The sequence below is a fragment of the Antechinus flavipes genome, chromosome 1 (assembly GCF_016432865.1).
Source record: "Antechinus flavipes isolate AdamAnt ecotype Samford, QLD, Australia chromosome 1, AdamAnt_v2, whole genome shotgun sequence".
Classification (NCBI taxonomy): domain Eukaryota; kingdom Metazoa; phylum Chordata; class Mammalia; order Dasyuromorphia; family Dasyuridae; genus Antechinus; species Antechinus flavipes.
In genome coordinates this window covers 46,106,686-46,123,662 of record NC_067398.1, presented here as the reverse complement: position 1 = coordinate 46,123,662, position 16,977 = coordinate 46,106,686, and the positions used below count along the sequence as shown (strand labels likewise).

At 33.4% G+C, this 16,977-nt stretch overlaps 1 protein-coding gene across 6 annotated transcripts in view; it reads right to left on the bottom strand.

Annotated features, from left to right (window-relative positions):
- The window catches only part of GRM7 (glutamate metabotropic receptor 7), a 1,037,525-nt gene that overhangs the window by 341,330 nt on the left and 679,218 nt on the right, over nucleotides 1–16,977 (bottom strand). For all 6 annotated transcript variants that reach the window (XR_007951116.1, XR_007951117.1, XM_051981322.1 and 3 more), the window contains exons 6-7: nucleotides 14,257–14,457; nucleotides 6,572–6,711 (exon numbers count right to left, since the gene is read on the bottom strand). Coding sequence is in view for 4 of the 6 variants with exons in the window: in XM_051981322.1 (XP_051837282.1) it covers nucleotides 6,572–6,711; nucleotides 14,257–14,457 (341 nt within the window). In the remaining 2 variants the exon portion in view is untranslated. The remainder of the gene's footprint in view (nucleotides 1–6,571; nucleotides 6,712–14,256; nucleotides 14,458–16,977) is intronic.

Genomic DNA, 16,977 nt, shown 5'->3' with positions numbered 1-16,977 from the left:
ATTTCTCCCTCAATCCTACAATTTGAATTTATTTTTGACTTTTATTTTTCATAATATTTTATTATTCAGATCCATGTAAAGATAATTTTCAATATTCACCTTTTCAAAACATTGTGTTCCAATTTCTCACTCTCTCCCCCTCCTCAAGAAAGCAAGAAATCTGATGTAGGTTAAACATGTGCAATATAATTTAGATTTTTAAAAATAGAATTAGTCACCATAATAAGAACAATTCAGTTGCATTGTCTAAATAACAGGGTGAACATAAAAGGACTGGCAGTTTAAATGCTGTCTTTGTTTGGAAATTTCTATTAGGTCCTCTGAAAGTATCTCAACCATTTTTTTTTCCCTTTTTAGTTAGGTAATGATAGTGAAAAAAAATCAACATACTCACAAAGCTAGCTCTTTCCAATAAATAAATAACATGTATCACAGAATAGATTCTTCTAATGACCATTCTACTGAATGTCCCCTTACCCCATTTGTGAAGGAAGGAAAGTTTATGCTTGAAAAGGGAGTTATTATCATCCTAAGAAAATACATATTTAGGAACACAGATGTAGACACAGTTTTCCGTTAGGGACATATTGCATAATCCAGGTATTTGTACATTAGTTTTCCATTCCCAGATTGTAAACTCCATAAGAGTAGCTAATTTTTTTTCTCTAAATTCTGAATCTATACACTCTCATATTTCAGAATACTCTAATAACAAGCAGTGGCCTCTCTAGAACAAATACTTGATCAAAATCTGTGGAATGGGACTGTAAACTAGCAAATGGAAAAATTATAATAATAATTCACTTTATTATAGTGCTTTTTTCATAGCAACCCTATAATGGATACTGCAAAAAACATATATATTATACTTACTTCATAGAGAAAGAAACCGAGGCTCCAAGAAGGTAACTAGGCAAATCACTGAGCTTTCATGAACCTCAGTTGCCTCATCTGTAAAATGATGGAGTGGGAGAAGACTAGATGATTTTTGAGGTTTCTTCCACATGATTCATGGACACACAGTTGGCATATGTTTAAAGCTGGATTAAATGTTGAGTGAACTCTAAGTCCATAATTCTGCCTATTATATTGCTTTGGAAAGATAGATTGTGGTTCTCTTAAGATTGGACTTCAAATTGAGGCTAATATCATAAGCTTTGCATTGTTCATCTTGCATTACATCAGATTTATGCATCTAGCTAAAGATTTTCTTTATATAAAAACTTCTGCAATTGTTATAAACTATTTTTTAAAAAATTTGAACTGGTTTGAAATTTTTATTAAATGGGTTCATACATGTGATTGTCCATATTTTAGTTACAATACCTAAATAAACATTTATCTTTGAAATAGTCCACTTGATTTTATTTTCAATGTCATATGTTTATACTTAATATAAATTTTATTTTGGACTTTTCCTCCCCCAAGCTTAGTCAATTTTATGTGTATAAGAGAACTCTAATCATTGCTGATTTATTTTTATTTTTATTTTTAAGGCTAGTTTATATTTGTGTTGAGGGTTATAATATGATTGTAGGTTGTTCAAGGCAGAAGCGGCTTTGAACATTATTTAATCATAAGATCATGACTAAATGGATAAATGGCTAAATAGGATCACAACATTCAAGCAAACATGCAGATACTATTTGTTAAATGCTTACTATATGCCATGTCTGTGCTGGGTGCTAAGCAAGACATAATCACTACCTGCAAAATTTACATTCTAATGAGGGATACAATTATGTATGTACATGTGGATTAACAAACAAGAGATTAAACAAAAATAAAAGCAGATAACTACAAGATAATTTGAGAAGACACTAGTAAATGGGGGCCATTCCAAAAGACTTCATTTGGAACACCCTATTTGAGCTGGGTCATGAAAGAAGATATGGATTCTAGAGAACAGAAATGAGGTGAGAGAACGTTATCAGCATAGGAGAAAGTGAAAGGTGTGAAGATGAAGGAAGGAGAAGTTCAATTTGGCTGGATCACAACATAGGAATAGTGTGATATACAATGAGGCTGATATGATAGGTTGGGCCAAGGTTTTAAAGGAATAGCTAGAAGAGTTCAGATTTGATCTGAGGCCATAGGGTGCCATTACTTTATATTGAATAGAAGATAAAATGGACAGAAGTATGTTCATGGAAAATCAGTTAGGCAGAACTGAGGAGAATAAATTAACACAGAGAGCTACTTGAGGCAGGGAGAGCAATTAGAAGACCATTCAAAAAATCTAGATGAAAACTAATGAGGGACTGAACAAAAATGGTAGTTATATTATTAGAGAAAAGGGATTGGATTGCCAAATATTGCAGACATAGAAATAGCAGGATTTGGCATGATACATGTGGTGAGAGAGAAGAATATTGAAGTTACTAGCTTGGGAAATTGGAAGAATGTTGTTTCTCATTAACAGAAATAGGGAAGTTTGAATGTGGCTTGGGTTTGGAGGGAAAGATAATGACTTATTTTGGACATAATGAATCTGAGATATATCAGAGATATTTAGTTTGAAATATCCAGTAGTCATTTGGTAACATAGGATTGAAACTCAGGGTAGAGACTGAAGCTAGATATATATGTGAGTCATCATGATAAAAAGAATAATTAAACTGGGAAAATGATGAATTCAAGAAGACACAAAGTCTAGACAAGAGTAGGAGGTTTAGAACAGAGTCCAAGGAAACAAAATTAGGAAGTGTGTTATGAAGAACTAGCAAAGTGGGTTGAGAAGTAGGTTAGATTAAAAAAAGAAAAACCTGGAGATAATGCCACAAAATTCCAGAAAAGAGGCAGTATCCAAGAGTAGAAGATGGTCAACTGTGAGGGGAGCAACCTGTTAGTGACTGCTGAGTGTACAGGAGCTACCTGCTAGTGCCTGCTGAGGATCTAATTCTGATCAGCGGAATAGATCCCTTCATGTGAGAGAATGATAATGACACAAGGAGAGTGAGAGGCAGTTGCAGTCTCTGACTTCCCTTCTCTTACCTCTTGCCTCCAATTTCTTTCATTCCCAATTCACAAGCAATATCTATGTCAGTAAAGGCTGATTGTAATTCCTTTAAGTGCATTATGATTCACAGCTGTGGGGTGTTTCTGAGAATCAACCTGTTCCTTCACACTTAGGCTGGTCCTTAACAGTCAACAGTACTAAATAGATCAAAGAAGTTGGGAGCATTAGGGACTGGTTAAAAAACAAACACCACCCACTCAGACAGAAAATCATTGCTCACTTTGGAAAGAATAGTTTTATTCAATTTCTGAAATCAGAATAACGAAAAGATCATTGTACATGAAACTGCAAATTTACTTTGTATAACTTGCTATTCTTTAAAAAATATGTAACAAAAGTTATCATATAACTTACTTTTTTCTTATGTCCCCACTCCAACCCTAAAATTATTTTACATATACTGCTACTTATGAGTTCTTTCTTTAGGAACAGATAGTATCTTCTTTACTATGTCCTTTGTAGTTAATTTGGCCATTTATAATAGTCAAGATAAATTAGTCCCTCAACATTGTTCTTTAAAAAAACAGTGTTAATATAGACAATATTCTCTTACTTCTGCTCATTTTGCTCTTCATTATTTCATCCAACTCTATCAATGTTTTGTTTTCCAAAATCAATAAACTCTTCATTTCTTATAGTACAGTAGTATTTAATCATGTTCTCATAACACATTTTTAGCCAATGACTAAAGAGCAATAGCTTTCCAAAATGGTTGGATCAGTTCACAGTTCCACCAACAGTGAAATACTATCTCAATTATTCTACATCCCCTCCAGTGTTTATCATTTTCCTTTCAATCATTAAAAAAAAAAAAATGAGGTCACAAGCCACACTACAAAGAGTTGGAAAGTGAATGAGAAAAGAGATAGTAAAGTTACTTAGTACAGAAAGCTTTCTTCTTATTTTTCCATTCCTATCTTTGACTCTTTAGCTCTAAGAGATAAAGATAGCCTGAGGGCATGGTATAGTACAATGGCTTTTTTTTTAAAGGACTGGTAAGATTTAAGCATAATTAAAGGCAATAGATCTGGAATCAGTAAATAAGAAAAGTGTGAAAACTAAGGAGAATTAGGTTGCAATAGGCTGGAGAAGATGGATCAAGTGCAGCTGTGCATATGTTGGTCTCAGTAAGGAAAAAATGCTAATTTAAATGCTGGAGGCTGGAAGAAAAGAAGAAAAATTAGGAGATGATTTCTAAAAAAGTTTGAGAGTAAGAAAATTGGGAAAGTGAGTTCACAACAACCGGCTTCAATTTTCTCAGTTAAAAAAAAAAAAGGCAGAATCATAAGCTGGATAGGGTTGGTTAGGTAGGAAAATAGGGCTGTTTTTCAAAAAAAAAAAAAAAAATTCTTTTGAAAGCATTTTTTGTGGGCCATGATTTGTGGGGAAATTAATTAGGGTGAGAATAAAGTATCCTTGTAGCAATAAGGGCCTGGCTGAAGTTGGAAAACATGAATTTATAATGACCCAGTAAGGAGAGTTTTAACTTTCTTCAGCTCTGTGCAGCATCACTAGTAGTAATAAAGGGGGAGATCATGGGAATAATCCAGCACTGAGGCTGGATCAGAGGTAAGAGACAGTAGAAAAATGAAGAAAGCATTATAGTTATTCAGTGGTTTCAGTCATGCACAACTCTTTATGACCTCATTTGGGATCTTCTTGGCAATGATACTAAAGTGGTTTGCCATTTCATTCTCCAGCTCATTTTACAGAGGAGGAACCTGAGGAAAACTGGGTTAAGTGACTTGCTCAGAATCATACAACTAATAAGTATTTAAGGCAGGATTTTAACTTGGAAAGATGAGTCTTCCTGACTCCAGGCCCAGAACCATATCCATTGTACCCCTAGTTGGATGAAGCATTATTAGAGATTAAAGGACAGTGTAAAGTTGAGCTGTCTAACTAAAGTGTCAAAACTGAGAGAGAGGGAAGTGTCTCCTTCTGGATGAGGGCAATCCTCTTGGCCACCCTATGGACTTTAGAGACCATCTAATTGAACTCGCTCCACTTTACAGATAAAGAAATTAGTTTCCAAGACATGTAGAATGATTTACCAAAGATTACACAACTAGTGACTAACAGAACGAGGAGTAACACCAAGGCCAATGGAACATAAAGGGTTCTTTTTACTATATCAGACTATGGTTTCTTCCTAACTACCTCCAAAAGAGTTCCGATGAATCCTAATGAAATGGTTAGGTCTTATAGACCCAATAATAGAAGAGGTCTTGAAGTTTTTAATCTTTCTACTGTGTATGTTGTCAGTATCATCAATAAAGACACACACACACACACACAAAACTACACTTTATTCTTTCACTTTTATATTAGTTGTTGTCTACTGTCTAGGACTGTGAAGTCTGATCACTACTCTTTAAGGGTATCAAATTCCCAACACACTACCACGATTCTCAAGGAAAAAAATGTCTTTAATGAGATTTTTAAGCATTTTAAGGGAGCCCAATGAAGCAACAGCAAAAATAAAGTTTTATATATATATATATATATATATATATTCCCTTAAATGGATTGTAAAATCATTGAGGGTAGTAACTAGAATTTTTTATCTTTGCATCCTTGGTTATGGCACAATGGCTTATAGGCTATATGTATTTAAAAGATGCCTGTTGATTTAATTGAATTATGAACATTAAAAATATTTGACATTAAAAAACTAAGGTTTGAGTGATATGTTAAAGAAATTCCAGTAGTTGACACCCCATAGCTAGAGTGGGATTGAGTGTGGGATTATAGAATTATAGATTACAGCTGAAAGGACCTTGAAAGACATTAATTCTAATTTCACTTCTTTTACAGATAAGGAAGCTAAACAGGTAGAAAGGTTAATTGACTTGCTCAGGGTCACAGGTCCAATATCTTAGGTGGAATTCTTATCTGTGTCTTCCTTATGCTGAATATAGGAAGTTAACCATTATAACAGATTGGGATTTGTTAGTTTTTATTTGTTTGTGATCATATATTTTCCCTAGTAATCAGACAAAATATCAGTGATCTAGTGCTATTCTGTAAGAGATAATGGTAGCTATCAGTACCATAACATGTAGCATAACATAAAGCCTGGATAAAATAGTGCTTGTCTTTAAAATAGCCCTAGGCCATAGAGGAAGAAGAATAGCAAGTATAAAGATGTATTCAAAGTTATAGGGAAGAGGAAGAAGGAAGAAAAAACAGAAGTGGAAGGAAGAAAAATAAAAATATCTAGTATAGTCAAGCCCTGAACCAAATCCCAATGACAAGCTATGATGCAAAACAAATCAAACATTTGTAATAAAATATAATTAAATGCTTTTTTGCAGTTGTTATGAGGCTAATGTCAACATCAGGTAGTTAAATGAAGAATCAGTAATTTGTATTTAAATCCCAACATACAAACACTAAAAAAGAAAAGGCAAAAACCAAAACCAAAAACCCAGGACAAGGGGTTATATGTGTGTTTTGACTTAGAAAGCAAGGAAAAGTTATACATTTAATCACTTTTAAAGATGAATCAATGTATTGCATACTGATGCAAGTGAAAAAGAAATAACTTACATTGAGTTGCAGCTCATCAGTCCATTGGCCAATTAGGCGGTAACCCGGATTAGTGGTATTTGTTATCTGGTACTGAAAGATGTCATAACGTCCAGGTGCATCCCCATTTTTGTTAAATGTCACTGGAGTGCCAGCACTGCCTGAAGGAGTAAAAAACAAACAAAAAAAAAAGGAGCAATAGCTCATTAAATGAAACTCATTTTATTACTTTTGATTTATCCAAAGATGTGAGAATAGAATTTTTGCTATTGCAAAAGTCATTCATCATCACAGTATTTTAAATGGATGGCTTAATACATGTTGGAGTAATTTCATCTTTTGCTTGATAGTTTAAAAAGGCTAGGGAGGGGATGGAGAAACAAGGGAAAAACACTAAACCTTTCTTTCATATTGTCTTGTCCATATAGTATAAAATATTAGAATCTTTTTCTACCCTCCCTCCACCTTCTTTAGTGAAAATCAGCCTTGTGAATGGGAGCCTCTAAATGATTTTTCCCAGAAAATGTTCCATCTGCTTCTTCGAGATATTGCCATCAGAAGACAGCCCAGGTTTGTGAGTCTTGACTGGCATCCAGAAATAGCTTCCTCCTCCACAAATTGTTTTTATGTCAGTAATCTGCATGCAATTGGAATGAAATGGATAGAAGAAACAATAGGAGGTGAATAGACTCTTCTTCCCCTCTCAACTTTCATATTTTCTGAATTCTACTATAAAAATGCTAATGATAATTTTAAGATTAATTTTACAATGAGACCATTAATGATTGGATATACTCCAATATATGTCCCTTATATTTTCTCCATATAAGTCACATAGCTTTCTTTTTATCTGTATGTCACAAAGACTAATTAATAGTCTATGGCTATAGCAGGGAGGATTTTGAGGAAATTTTGTAAAATAACTCTTTGTTTACACTTCTATCATGGCTAACAATTTGTTGGTTGTAACTAGCATGCTGATTACAACATTAGTGGTCATGAGTAAGTGATTGTATGTTTGAATTTTTGCACATTTAAGTTTATGTGCTATACTTAATGAGAAGAATCTAGACTCAGTCAATATTTTCTTGAGCCTATATTTGTAATCATGGCAAAGAATTTCTTAAATTAACTAATGGTTATCCTTCTCAAAAGATATAAACAGATATCTTCATTGATTCATTTTCTAATTTTTTCCATGCTGTAGAAATCTTACTACTTGTTTGTTAAATATACTTATTATACATACATGTATACTACATACATGAAATAATCAGGTCGTATATGTACACATTTTAGAAGTAGATAAATGTCAAACATCATGAAAGCTGTTTACACTGACATATAATGCAAACTGTTTATATATAGATGTTGCTTTATGATTAAAGCAAATGTGATCTGTTAGTATGAAGAGAAAATCTTATAAAAAGCAACCTGAAGGACTTTTCTATACTATTTAGAATTGTTGAATACTTGTTTCAAGAAGTTTTGAGTAAGTTATATATGATTTCCACCCAAAATCCACTTATTCAATATTATATATTGAAAAACTTTAAAATCAGAAAAAAAAGACCAAGATCATGGCTAAGGATTAAGACAAAATCCTCTGTTATACATTACTCTATTTCTTTCTATCTCCTATTATTTTTAACTTCTTCTTCTAAAGACTTTTTAAAGAATTTAGTTTCTACATCAGTGCTTAAGATTATTGCTTCCTTTTGTATTCTCATCTCTTATTAAGTGGTAGGTAGTCAGTGAAACAAATGTTTCAGAAGAGAGACTTGAAGAAAAGTTCTTAGGTTTACTATAAATGGGAAACTGGATACTGATTAAATGCAAGAAAATATTTTTGCACTAAAGTCTAGGGATAGAATGTAGGCCACCATACAATGTGAGCTTCCAAAACCTTTGCAGTCTATGAATTTGAATTTTTAAAGTGTCATGATAGATGAACAAAACCAAAAAAACACACACACATAAAATAGATATCTAAACTATATATATTCTGTGCCCATGCTTGTTTAAATGTGTATATATATTTACATATACATGTTTGGAAGGGGCTAACAAATGGTATGAAAATTTTTTTTAAAAACTGACCTAATTATCTTGCAGTTAAATTTCTTTTGTAAAGTCTTACAGCAGAGCTAAAAAAAAAAAAAAAATCCACTATATAAATAAGATGAAAAAGATAACAAAAAGAGGAGTTGTAAAAACAAAGCTACAAGTTGTATTTTAATCAAAATTGTACTATGCTGTCCTCCAGAAAGCCCATGTGATTTAAACAAAATGAGACACATAGTTGCCTGGCCTCCTGATGCTTTTATTCTCTCTTCTAGCCAGAAATCTGTAGAAAACTTTGTTCTTTTCTGGGTACAGAAAGCCTGGAGAGAATCCAAAAGCAGGAAGCTAAATAGGAGAAACATTTTGAGATTATATTTGAGAAACTGGGAATATTTAGTGTAGAAAGAAGACAAGGCTGGTGGGGGAAGAAGTAAAGATTCTTCAAACAGGTAGTTTTACCTCATTTATCCCACTTGCTCTATATGGCTTCAGAAGGAAAAACTAGAATCAGTAAGGGTAAGTTGACCACAAACAGATCTGGATTTAATGCAAGGAAAAGCTTCTTAATAATTAGTGCAATTTTAAAATGGAATGGACTATTTCATTGGAAGTCTTCCACCATTGGAAGTCATCATTCAAAAACTAGATAATTATGTATCAGTTCTGATTAGAAGGGGCTATCATATATGTGTTGAAAGAGATGACCTTTGAGTTCTTGTCCAATGCTGGCATTCTGTGATCCTGAGATTCTGAGTCGCAATTAATATATTATGTATTAATTTACATGGTTCAAACACACAACATTTTACATATATAGACATGCATACATATATGCATATAGTAATTTCATATATATGTATGTGCATATGTATGTGTACACACTCTGAAGAAACAGAAGCAGATGGAGGTAAGATGATGTGTTCTGGGCCACAGAGTGTCAGTAGTCAGCTTTTTACTCAGGTTTTTTGTCTCTATCCATTTTACCATAATTGCAGAGATGTGTGTGTGTGTGTGTGTGTGTGTGTGTGTGTGTGTGTGTAGTTGTGTGTATGTGCTTGTGTATGTGGAGGAGGCTGTGCAGCCATCCTCCATTTCTTCATCTGTAAATTAAGGATATTAATAGTATTTATCTCACAGATGTGAAGATTACAATATAACATATGAAATATTTTGTGAATTTAAAGCAAATGCTAATTTTATTATAATTAAGTTAAAAGGTAGAAAATTATAAACTCTATCTTGTCCATAAAGAAAAGATATGAGTATATATCTCTGTCTACTACTTCAATTCTTGCCAAAAGATGGGGGCCTATAGATGCTGAACTTTGAAAATAACCTTTGCTATTTTAGCTAATATTGCTGAACTGCTTCTCCCCCTTTTTAATTTTTTTTGTTGTTGTAATAGGTTGTTTTCTAAGAGGTATAGAAGAAAGAGATGATGGGAAATGTAGGAGATATAAAGTAATAGATATTATTAAAAGGTTGTTTTTTTTATGTGAAAACATGTGTATTAAAAAAAAAAACAATTCATTAAGACCCCATTTTCAAAAGTCTAATCATAATCTGGGTAGTATTCTTTAATTTATGGAGAACCACCTGTTTTGTAACAATGGGGTGCCAAGGTCATAATTCATTTAAATTCTCTCCAATTCATGTCAAGAAGTTGCTAAAATATTTTTCTCAAGATGGACGTTGAAGCAAGCTACCCACCTTTAAGAAGATTAAGTCAGCTACCAGTTTCCTGACAGGAAAGTATCAGAGTATAGAATGAAATTATTTTTTGGACATAGCCAATGTGAGCCTATACTTGACTATGCATATTTGTCACGAGAGTTCTGATTTCCTTTTATTATTTATTACTGTTGTCATCGTTGTTGTTGTTTTCTAAGGGTTAGGATGGGAAAGAAAATAAATGCTTGTTATTTTTTTTTAAATCATCTTGATAGAACAATGGAAACTGAATGAATATGATTCCTACATGTTATTAAGGAGAGTGACTTGGGGACTTTTAAAAGCACAACTTAAGGTTGGATTTCTGTTCTCTGTGATCCTGACAAGAATCTGCCAAGTTTGTAAAGAACGTAAAGAAAGAAAAATCTTGGATTTTTCAAATCATTAGCAAGAGTTTTTTTTTTTTTTTTCTATTTTTTTTAAGGCTGTCACTTTGCATTGACACATTAATATTCAAACCCTTGCCTACTTTTTGCTCTGATGCTGGATACTGGAAATCATACTGTGTTTCTAGTCTCTATTCATTAAGTACTAGGACTTGAGTCTTTCATAGACTTTGAAGAAAAGAGGCTGTCAGAAGCAGCTGTGGACAGACTGATTTTATCTGAGCAGTTATGGGGAGGCCTGTTAGAGCCATTTATAGAGAAGATCATCAGCTCACAAGGGAAGGACTCGTCAGGAGGCGACACAGTGCAAAGTGTCTTTCTCTTCTCATTCTTTGTTAGAGGAAACTATTCTTGTCCTGCTCTTTTTCACTCTCATTAAAGGTCTTGTTAAAGAAAAAAAAAATAAGGTAGAATAGCTGAATACTTTATCTAAATGATGACTGTAAGCAGACATTGTGTGCCTCTGACCTTTCTGATGGATTGTGTAAGACCTTTCTCCCATCATTTCAGCTCTTCCACTTCTTTCTCTTTCTCTCTCTTTGTCTCTGTATCTTCTCTCTCTATCTGCCTCTGTGTTTCTCTGTCTCTGTATTTTCTCTCTGTGTTTGTCTCTGCCTCTCTGTGTGCCTGTCTCTGTCTCTCTTCTCTTTCTCATCTTTCTGTCTATCTGTCTTTTCTGTCTCTGGCTCTCCTCTCTTTCTCTCCCAATTTGAAAAATTGAAAATTGAAATTGAAAAAAGTTGAAAAAAGAGGAATTGTACTTTTTTTAAATGTTCTTCTCATTAGAAGGAAAATAAGATAAGAAAACTTTCAGGGCAAAGAAATAAGACAAAAAAGAGACCAAGGAGGAGCATATCGAGAATGAAAGGTGTGTATATGAATATGGGTATGTAGTTAGGGAAATAAAGTTAACCAGACTTTGAGGTGAGTGGGATCTCGGGATGAAGTGAGATATAAGGGACATGGAGAGACATGGATATATAGGGGACAGCAAATAAAATAGCACAACAACATGAGCCCTAAAGGAGAATCTTCCAGGAAGAGAGGATGTGGCAGTCAAAAACTGTCTTGGGTCTAGATGCTCTATCTTTCTCTTTTCCCCAATTCTCTAACTGCCAGATTCCCACAGCCATTCAGAATATTCATTTTTTGGGAAGAAGGGAAAGATGATATCATTGATATGATTCTCTCCCTTCAAGGAAATTCCCTCAAGTAATTCAGATCATAAACTGCTTTCCATCTTCAAGTCTGATAGAGGTGCCTGGGACACCAGCCAGTTAGAAGGCTTTCTGGGATCACAAAGCCCATATTTGTAAGAAGCAAAATTTGAACTCAGGTCTTTCAGATTCTAAATCAAACACTGTATTCCCCATGCCAAACTCATCCTCTATATTACATTTACTTTCATACCTAGTTTCAAAATCTGCTTTGAATCTTTTGCTGAAAATGCAGAACTTAAGAAAAGCACCTAGCAAATCTGACGTCTCTATCTGCAGAAATTGTATATTATATAAAAATTGTCCACATTATTCTAATTAAGTTGCTTTCTTAGGTAAAAAAAAATAATGACAATAACAGCTAACATTTATATATTACTTTCAATTTTCAAAATTTTTTTGTATGTCATCTTATTTTATTCTCATAACAATGTTATAGATGCAATGAAAATGATGATTTTAAAGATGCAGGAACCATGGGTAACTAGTGGATAAGTGGCTTGGCTCAGGGTCACATAAATAATTGGTTCTGAGGCACTTTCCCAGGATCATATAACTGGTAAGAATCTGAGGCCAGAATTCAACTCAGGTCTTCCTGATTCCAAGCCCAGTACTCTGTGTATCACATTGTCTCACTCAATTGTCTTAGTCATCAAGTGAGCTTGATAAGGACAGGAAGTCTATACTCAAAAGCAGTCACAGTGGATGGTTTTTCCCCTGTTCTACAAAACTAAAAACTAAGTGCATGTCTACTGATTAGACAATGGGCAATGCAAAAGTACATTATTGCAAGGTAGCATTATTAATTATACAGTAAGTAGTGAGGACTTATCCAATCAATCAATAAACACTTATTTAGTAAGTACTATGTACCAAGCACTGCTAAGTGCTTGAGATTCAAAGAGTAAAAACCCTGCCTTCAAGGAGATTACAATCTAATAGGAGGAGACAACACATATGTATATATGTATAGGCATATATATGTATATGTATATATACACACAAATATACCTATATGCATATGTACATATATGTGTGTGCATATATATATATATATATGCCTATACACAGAATAATCTAGATATAGAATAAATAGGAAATAATAGAGGGAAAGCATTGGGATTAAGAGGGTTGAGAAGGCTTCCTATAGGAGGTGAGATTTTAGTTGGGATGTAAAAAAATCCAAAAATGTCAGTAGTCAGAGTGGAGGAGGACCTCAAAGAATATGAGATTTGTGTAAATAACTGCAAAGTGAAATTAGAACTGGAGAACTACCAAAGACAACATCAATGTCAATGGAAAAAAATAATGGAATGGATGCCTTATTCTGAGCCACTGAAAACAAACAAAAAACAAATAAGCAATAGCTGTTCAGGAGAACAGGTAATGAAACATCTTTCCCTTCTTATTAACAAGATAGAGAACTAACAGAGTAACATACTATGAAGATTCTCAAAATCTGTCATATGATCTGCTCATTTTATTTAACTGTGTTTCTTTATTGTAAAGACAGGTTCACTTCTAGGGAATGAGATTAAGGTTTATATTTATATTTATTATGAAAAAGTAGAGGCCATCACATAAAAAAAAAAAAGATTCAATATAACCTACATGAGAAATAACATATTTGAATAGTTCAGTTACAGTTATGTACTAGATAGAATTTTTATATTATGATATATATATAATTTGCATATGCATTTTACATATACATATATACACCTATATCTACTATATATATGTATATATACATGTGCTATATAAGCATGCATGAAAGTTTATATATATATATATGACATATACTTGTTCATGAAGATTGGAATAACTCTATATTCCTAATAATCTTAGAACATTGCCCAGGATACTTAGAGGTGAAGTGACTTGCCCTTGGTAACACAGAAAGTAGGTGTCAGAAATGGGGCTTGAACCCAAATCATCAAAGTCTAAATTTTCTCTTTCCTTTATGCCTCAATGTCATTTGGTGCCTCATCAAACATTTGCTGTATACACATATTTATCTATTTAAAAGTGTTCATAATCATATAAATGTGGTTACTAAAATGGTACTTAATTCAAAGAAAAGACTTCAATTTAAAAGAAAATTTGTTCATCTCCACTCCATTTCTCCTATCCTGCAGGAGCCCCTTCACCAATGCCCCATAAAGACAATACACCCAAACAAACAAGGTATGAACAATATAAAAGCCAGTAATAGCAATATCAGACCACAATGAAATGACACAATCAATGATACACTAAATGACATTGCCTCATACATGAAAGGCTGGTCTTTGTTGTTTGGACTCACCGTTAAAATTAACACTGCGAATATATTTCAGTAACTTCTTGCCCCCTGCCTGCTCCATCTCTGGACAGACACCAGGGTAATCGGCACAGAGATCCTTGTTCATATGGTGGAGGGCATGAGCCATGGCGTAGACAGAGTCAATCACAAACTGAACTTTCCCCTCCTGTTCATAATAGGAATCCTTTCCAATTCTCTCCTGTCCTGCACATTAAAAGAATAAACATACAAAGAAAGGATTGCTTATAAGTAAAGATTTTGTCATTTCCACTGACTTTTTTTTAATTTTTATTTTTACATCATTTGAAAGAAGAGAGTGATTTAACATGTATAGGACTGCCTGCCATCTTGGGGAAGGGGTGGAGAGAGGAGGGGAAAAATCAGAACAGAAATGAGTGCAAGGGATAATGTTGTAAAAAATTACCCTGGCATGGGTTCTGTCAATAAAAACTTATTAAAAAAAAAAGAAAAAAGAAAAAAAGAAAGAAGAGAGTGAACATGTGCCTCAAGGACAAGAAAATTATGAACCAGAACTCTAGCATTTTGATACCAACTTGTCTGCCTGCTTGATGGCGCATTCTCTATCAATCACTTAATACCCAACAAATAAAAAATTGTGTAAAATTTTAATTCTGTTTCACCTTTCAGTTGTGAGCCAAACACTATGAATAGTACCCAATATAATCACCACAGTCTCTACAAATAAAGGAACAGAGGAAACAATGTGATGATTCCTTGGAAGAACGAATACATTGAAGAAAACAAAGCCCAGCTGGAATGGATGATACATTTAGATTTTTGAAACTTGTCTCTGAATGGAAGGCATTAAGAGAAAAGAAAAAAAAAGGAAAAATATTTTGTTTTGTTCTTTTTGTGTGTATATGCAAAAATCAAGGGCACAAGAAAAAAGAAAAGCAAATAAGGGCATTGGCAATTTAGCGATGGAATTCTGCATTCATACTGTTTCTTCTTCTTTTGATCAAATCCTAACTCTAGTGAACATCAAAACAGTTGATACTGATATAGCTTTTTAAGATTTGTGCTTTCCATACATTATTTAATTTGATCTCTACAACTCTGTAAAGATGAGAGAATTACTTCTTTATTATTTGTTGCCATTTCATTAAATTTATGTAGTATTTTATTTTTCTCCAGCTACATTAAAAAAAAAAAAAAAGGTTTTTAATACTTGTTTTTAAAACTTTGAGTTCGAGATTCTCACCCCTCACCCCTCCTTCCTTTCTCCCTACCTCTCCACCATTGAGAAGGCAAACAATCTGATACAAGTTATACATGTGTAAAGATGCAAAATATTTCCTTAATACTCATATCATAAAAGAAAACACAGACCTCCTAAAATAAAACCCTCAAGAAAAAAGAAAGTAAAAAAAAATGTATGCTTCATTCTGTGTTTAGACACCTTCAATTCTTTCTTGGGAGATGGATAGAATTTTTCATCATAAATCCTTCAGAGTGGTCTTGAATTATTGTATTACTTAGAATAATTGTTCATCATTCATAGTTAATCATCTTACAATATTGCTGTTACTTTATACATAATTCCTCTCGCTTTGCATCAGCTCATGGAAGTCTTTCCATGTTTTTTCTTTTCTTTTTTTTTTTTTTGAGAACATCTTGCTCATTTCTTAATGAGAATATTCTGTCATAACCATGAGCCACAGTTTGCTTTGCCATTTCCCAACTGATGAGATAGTTTCAATTCTTTGCTCCCAGAAAAGAGCAGCTATTTTTTTTTTTTTGGTTTGTTTATTTATTTGTTTGTTTTTACAAATAGGTCCTTTTTTTTTTCTATTTGTCTCCCCTCCCTACTTTTTTGGGGTATAGACCTGGTAGCATTGCTTAATAAAAGGTTATGCATGGTTTTACAGATTTTTGAGCATAGTTACAAAATTGCAGTATGGAATAGTTAAATCAGTTCACAACTCCATGGTATTATTACTGACCCATTTTATAGGTAAGAAACCTAACACCGAGGTAGGTTAAATCTACAGATTCAGTTCTGAAGATGCTTGGAGTTCTGATCTGAGGATTGGGATTCAAATCCTTTCTACTGAATACATGAATACTGAATACTGGGGCAAGCTCTCTGTGGTAGTTTCCTCATCTGTAAACAAAGAATGGTTGAATTAGATGATTAATATGTTCCATTCCAGGTCTAAGGTAGCTAAGTGGTTTAATTGATAGAATGGTAGACTCCCAATTAAAAAAAAAAAAGGCCTGAGTTAAAATAGCACCTTAGATATTTGCTGGCTATGGGACAGACAAGTCATCTAATCTCTGACTCTCAGTAGTTGTTGTTGTTGAGTTGTGTCTCACTCTTTGCGACCCCATTGGGGTTTTCTTGGTACATATTGGAACAGTTTGTCATTTCTTCTCCTTATTCAGCCAAAGTTACTTCATCTGCAAAATGGAAATAATGATAGCACCTACTTTAAAGGTTGTTGTGAGGATCATATGACAGGACATGTCATTTGCTTTGCAAACATTAAAGCATTTTATAACTGCTCATTTTTCATATTAAATTAGTCTGAGTCTTATTTCTTTTTCTCTATTTGCATCAATATGCAATATATGCCAGGAGAAATTCCAGTGAGAAAAATGACCATGGCATTACCAAAAAGCTATCATTATGCATATTTTACTATATGCAGATAGTGTAGTTCTTAGTGAAGGGTTGTTATTTTTTTTAAACCAGATCTATGA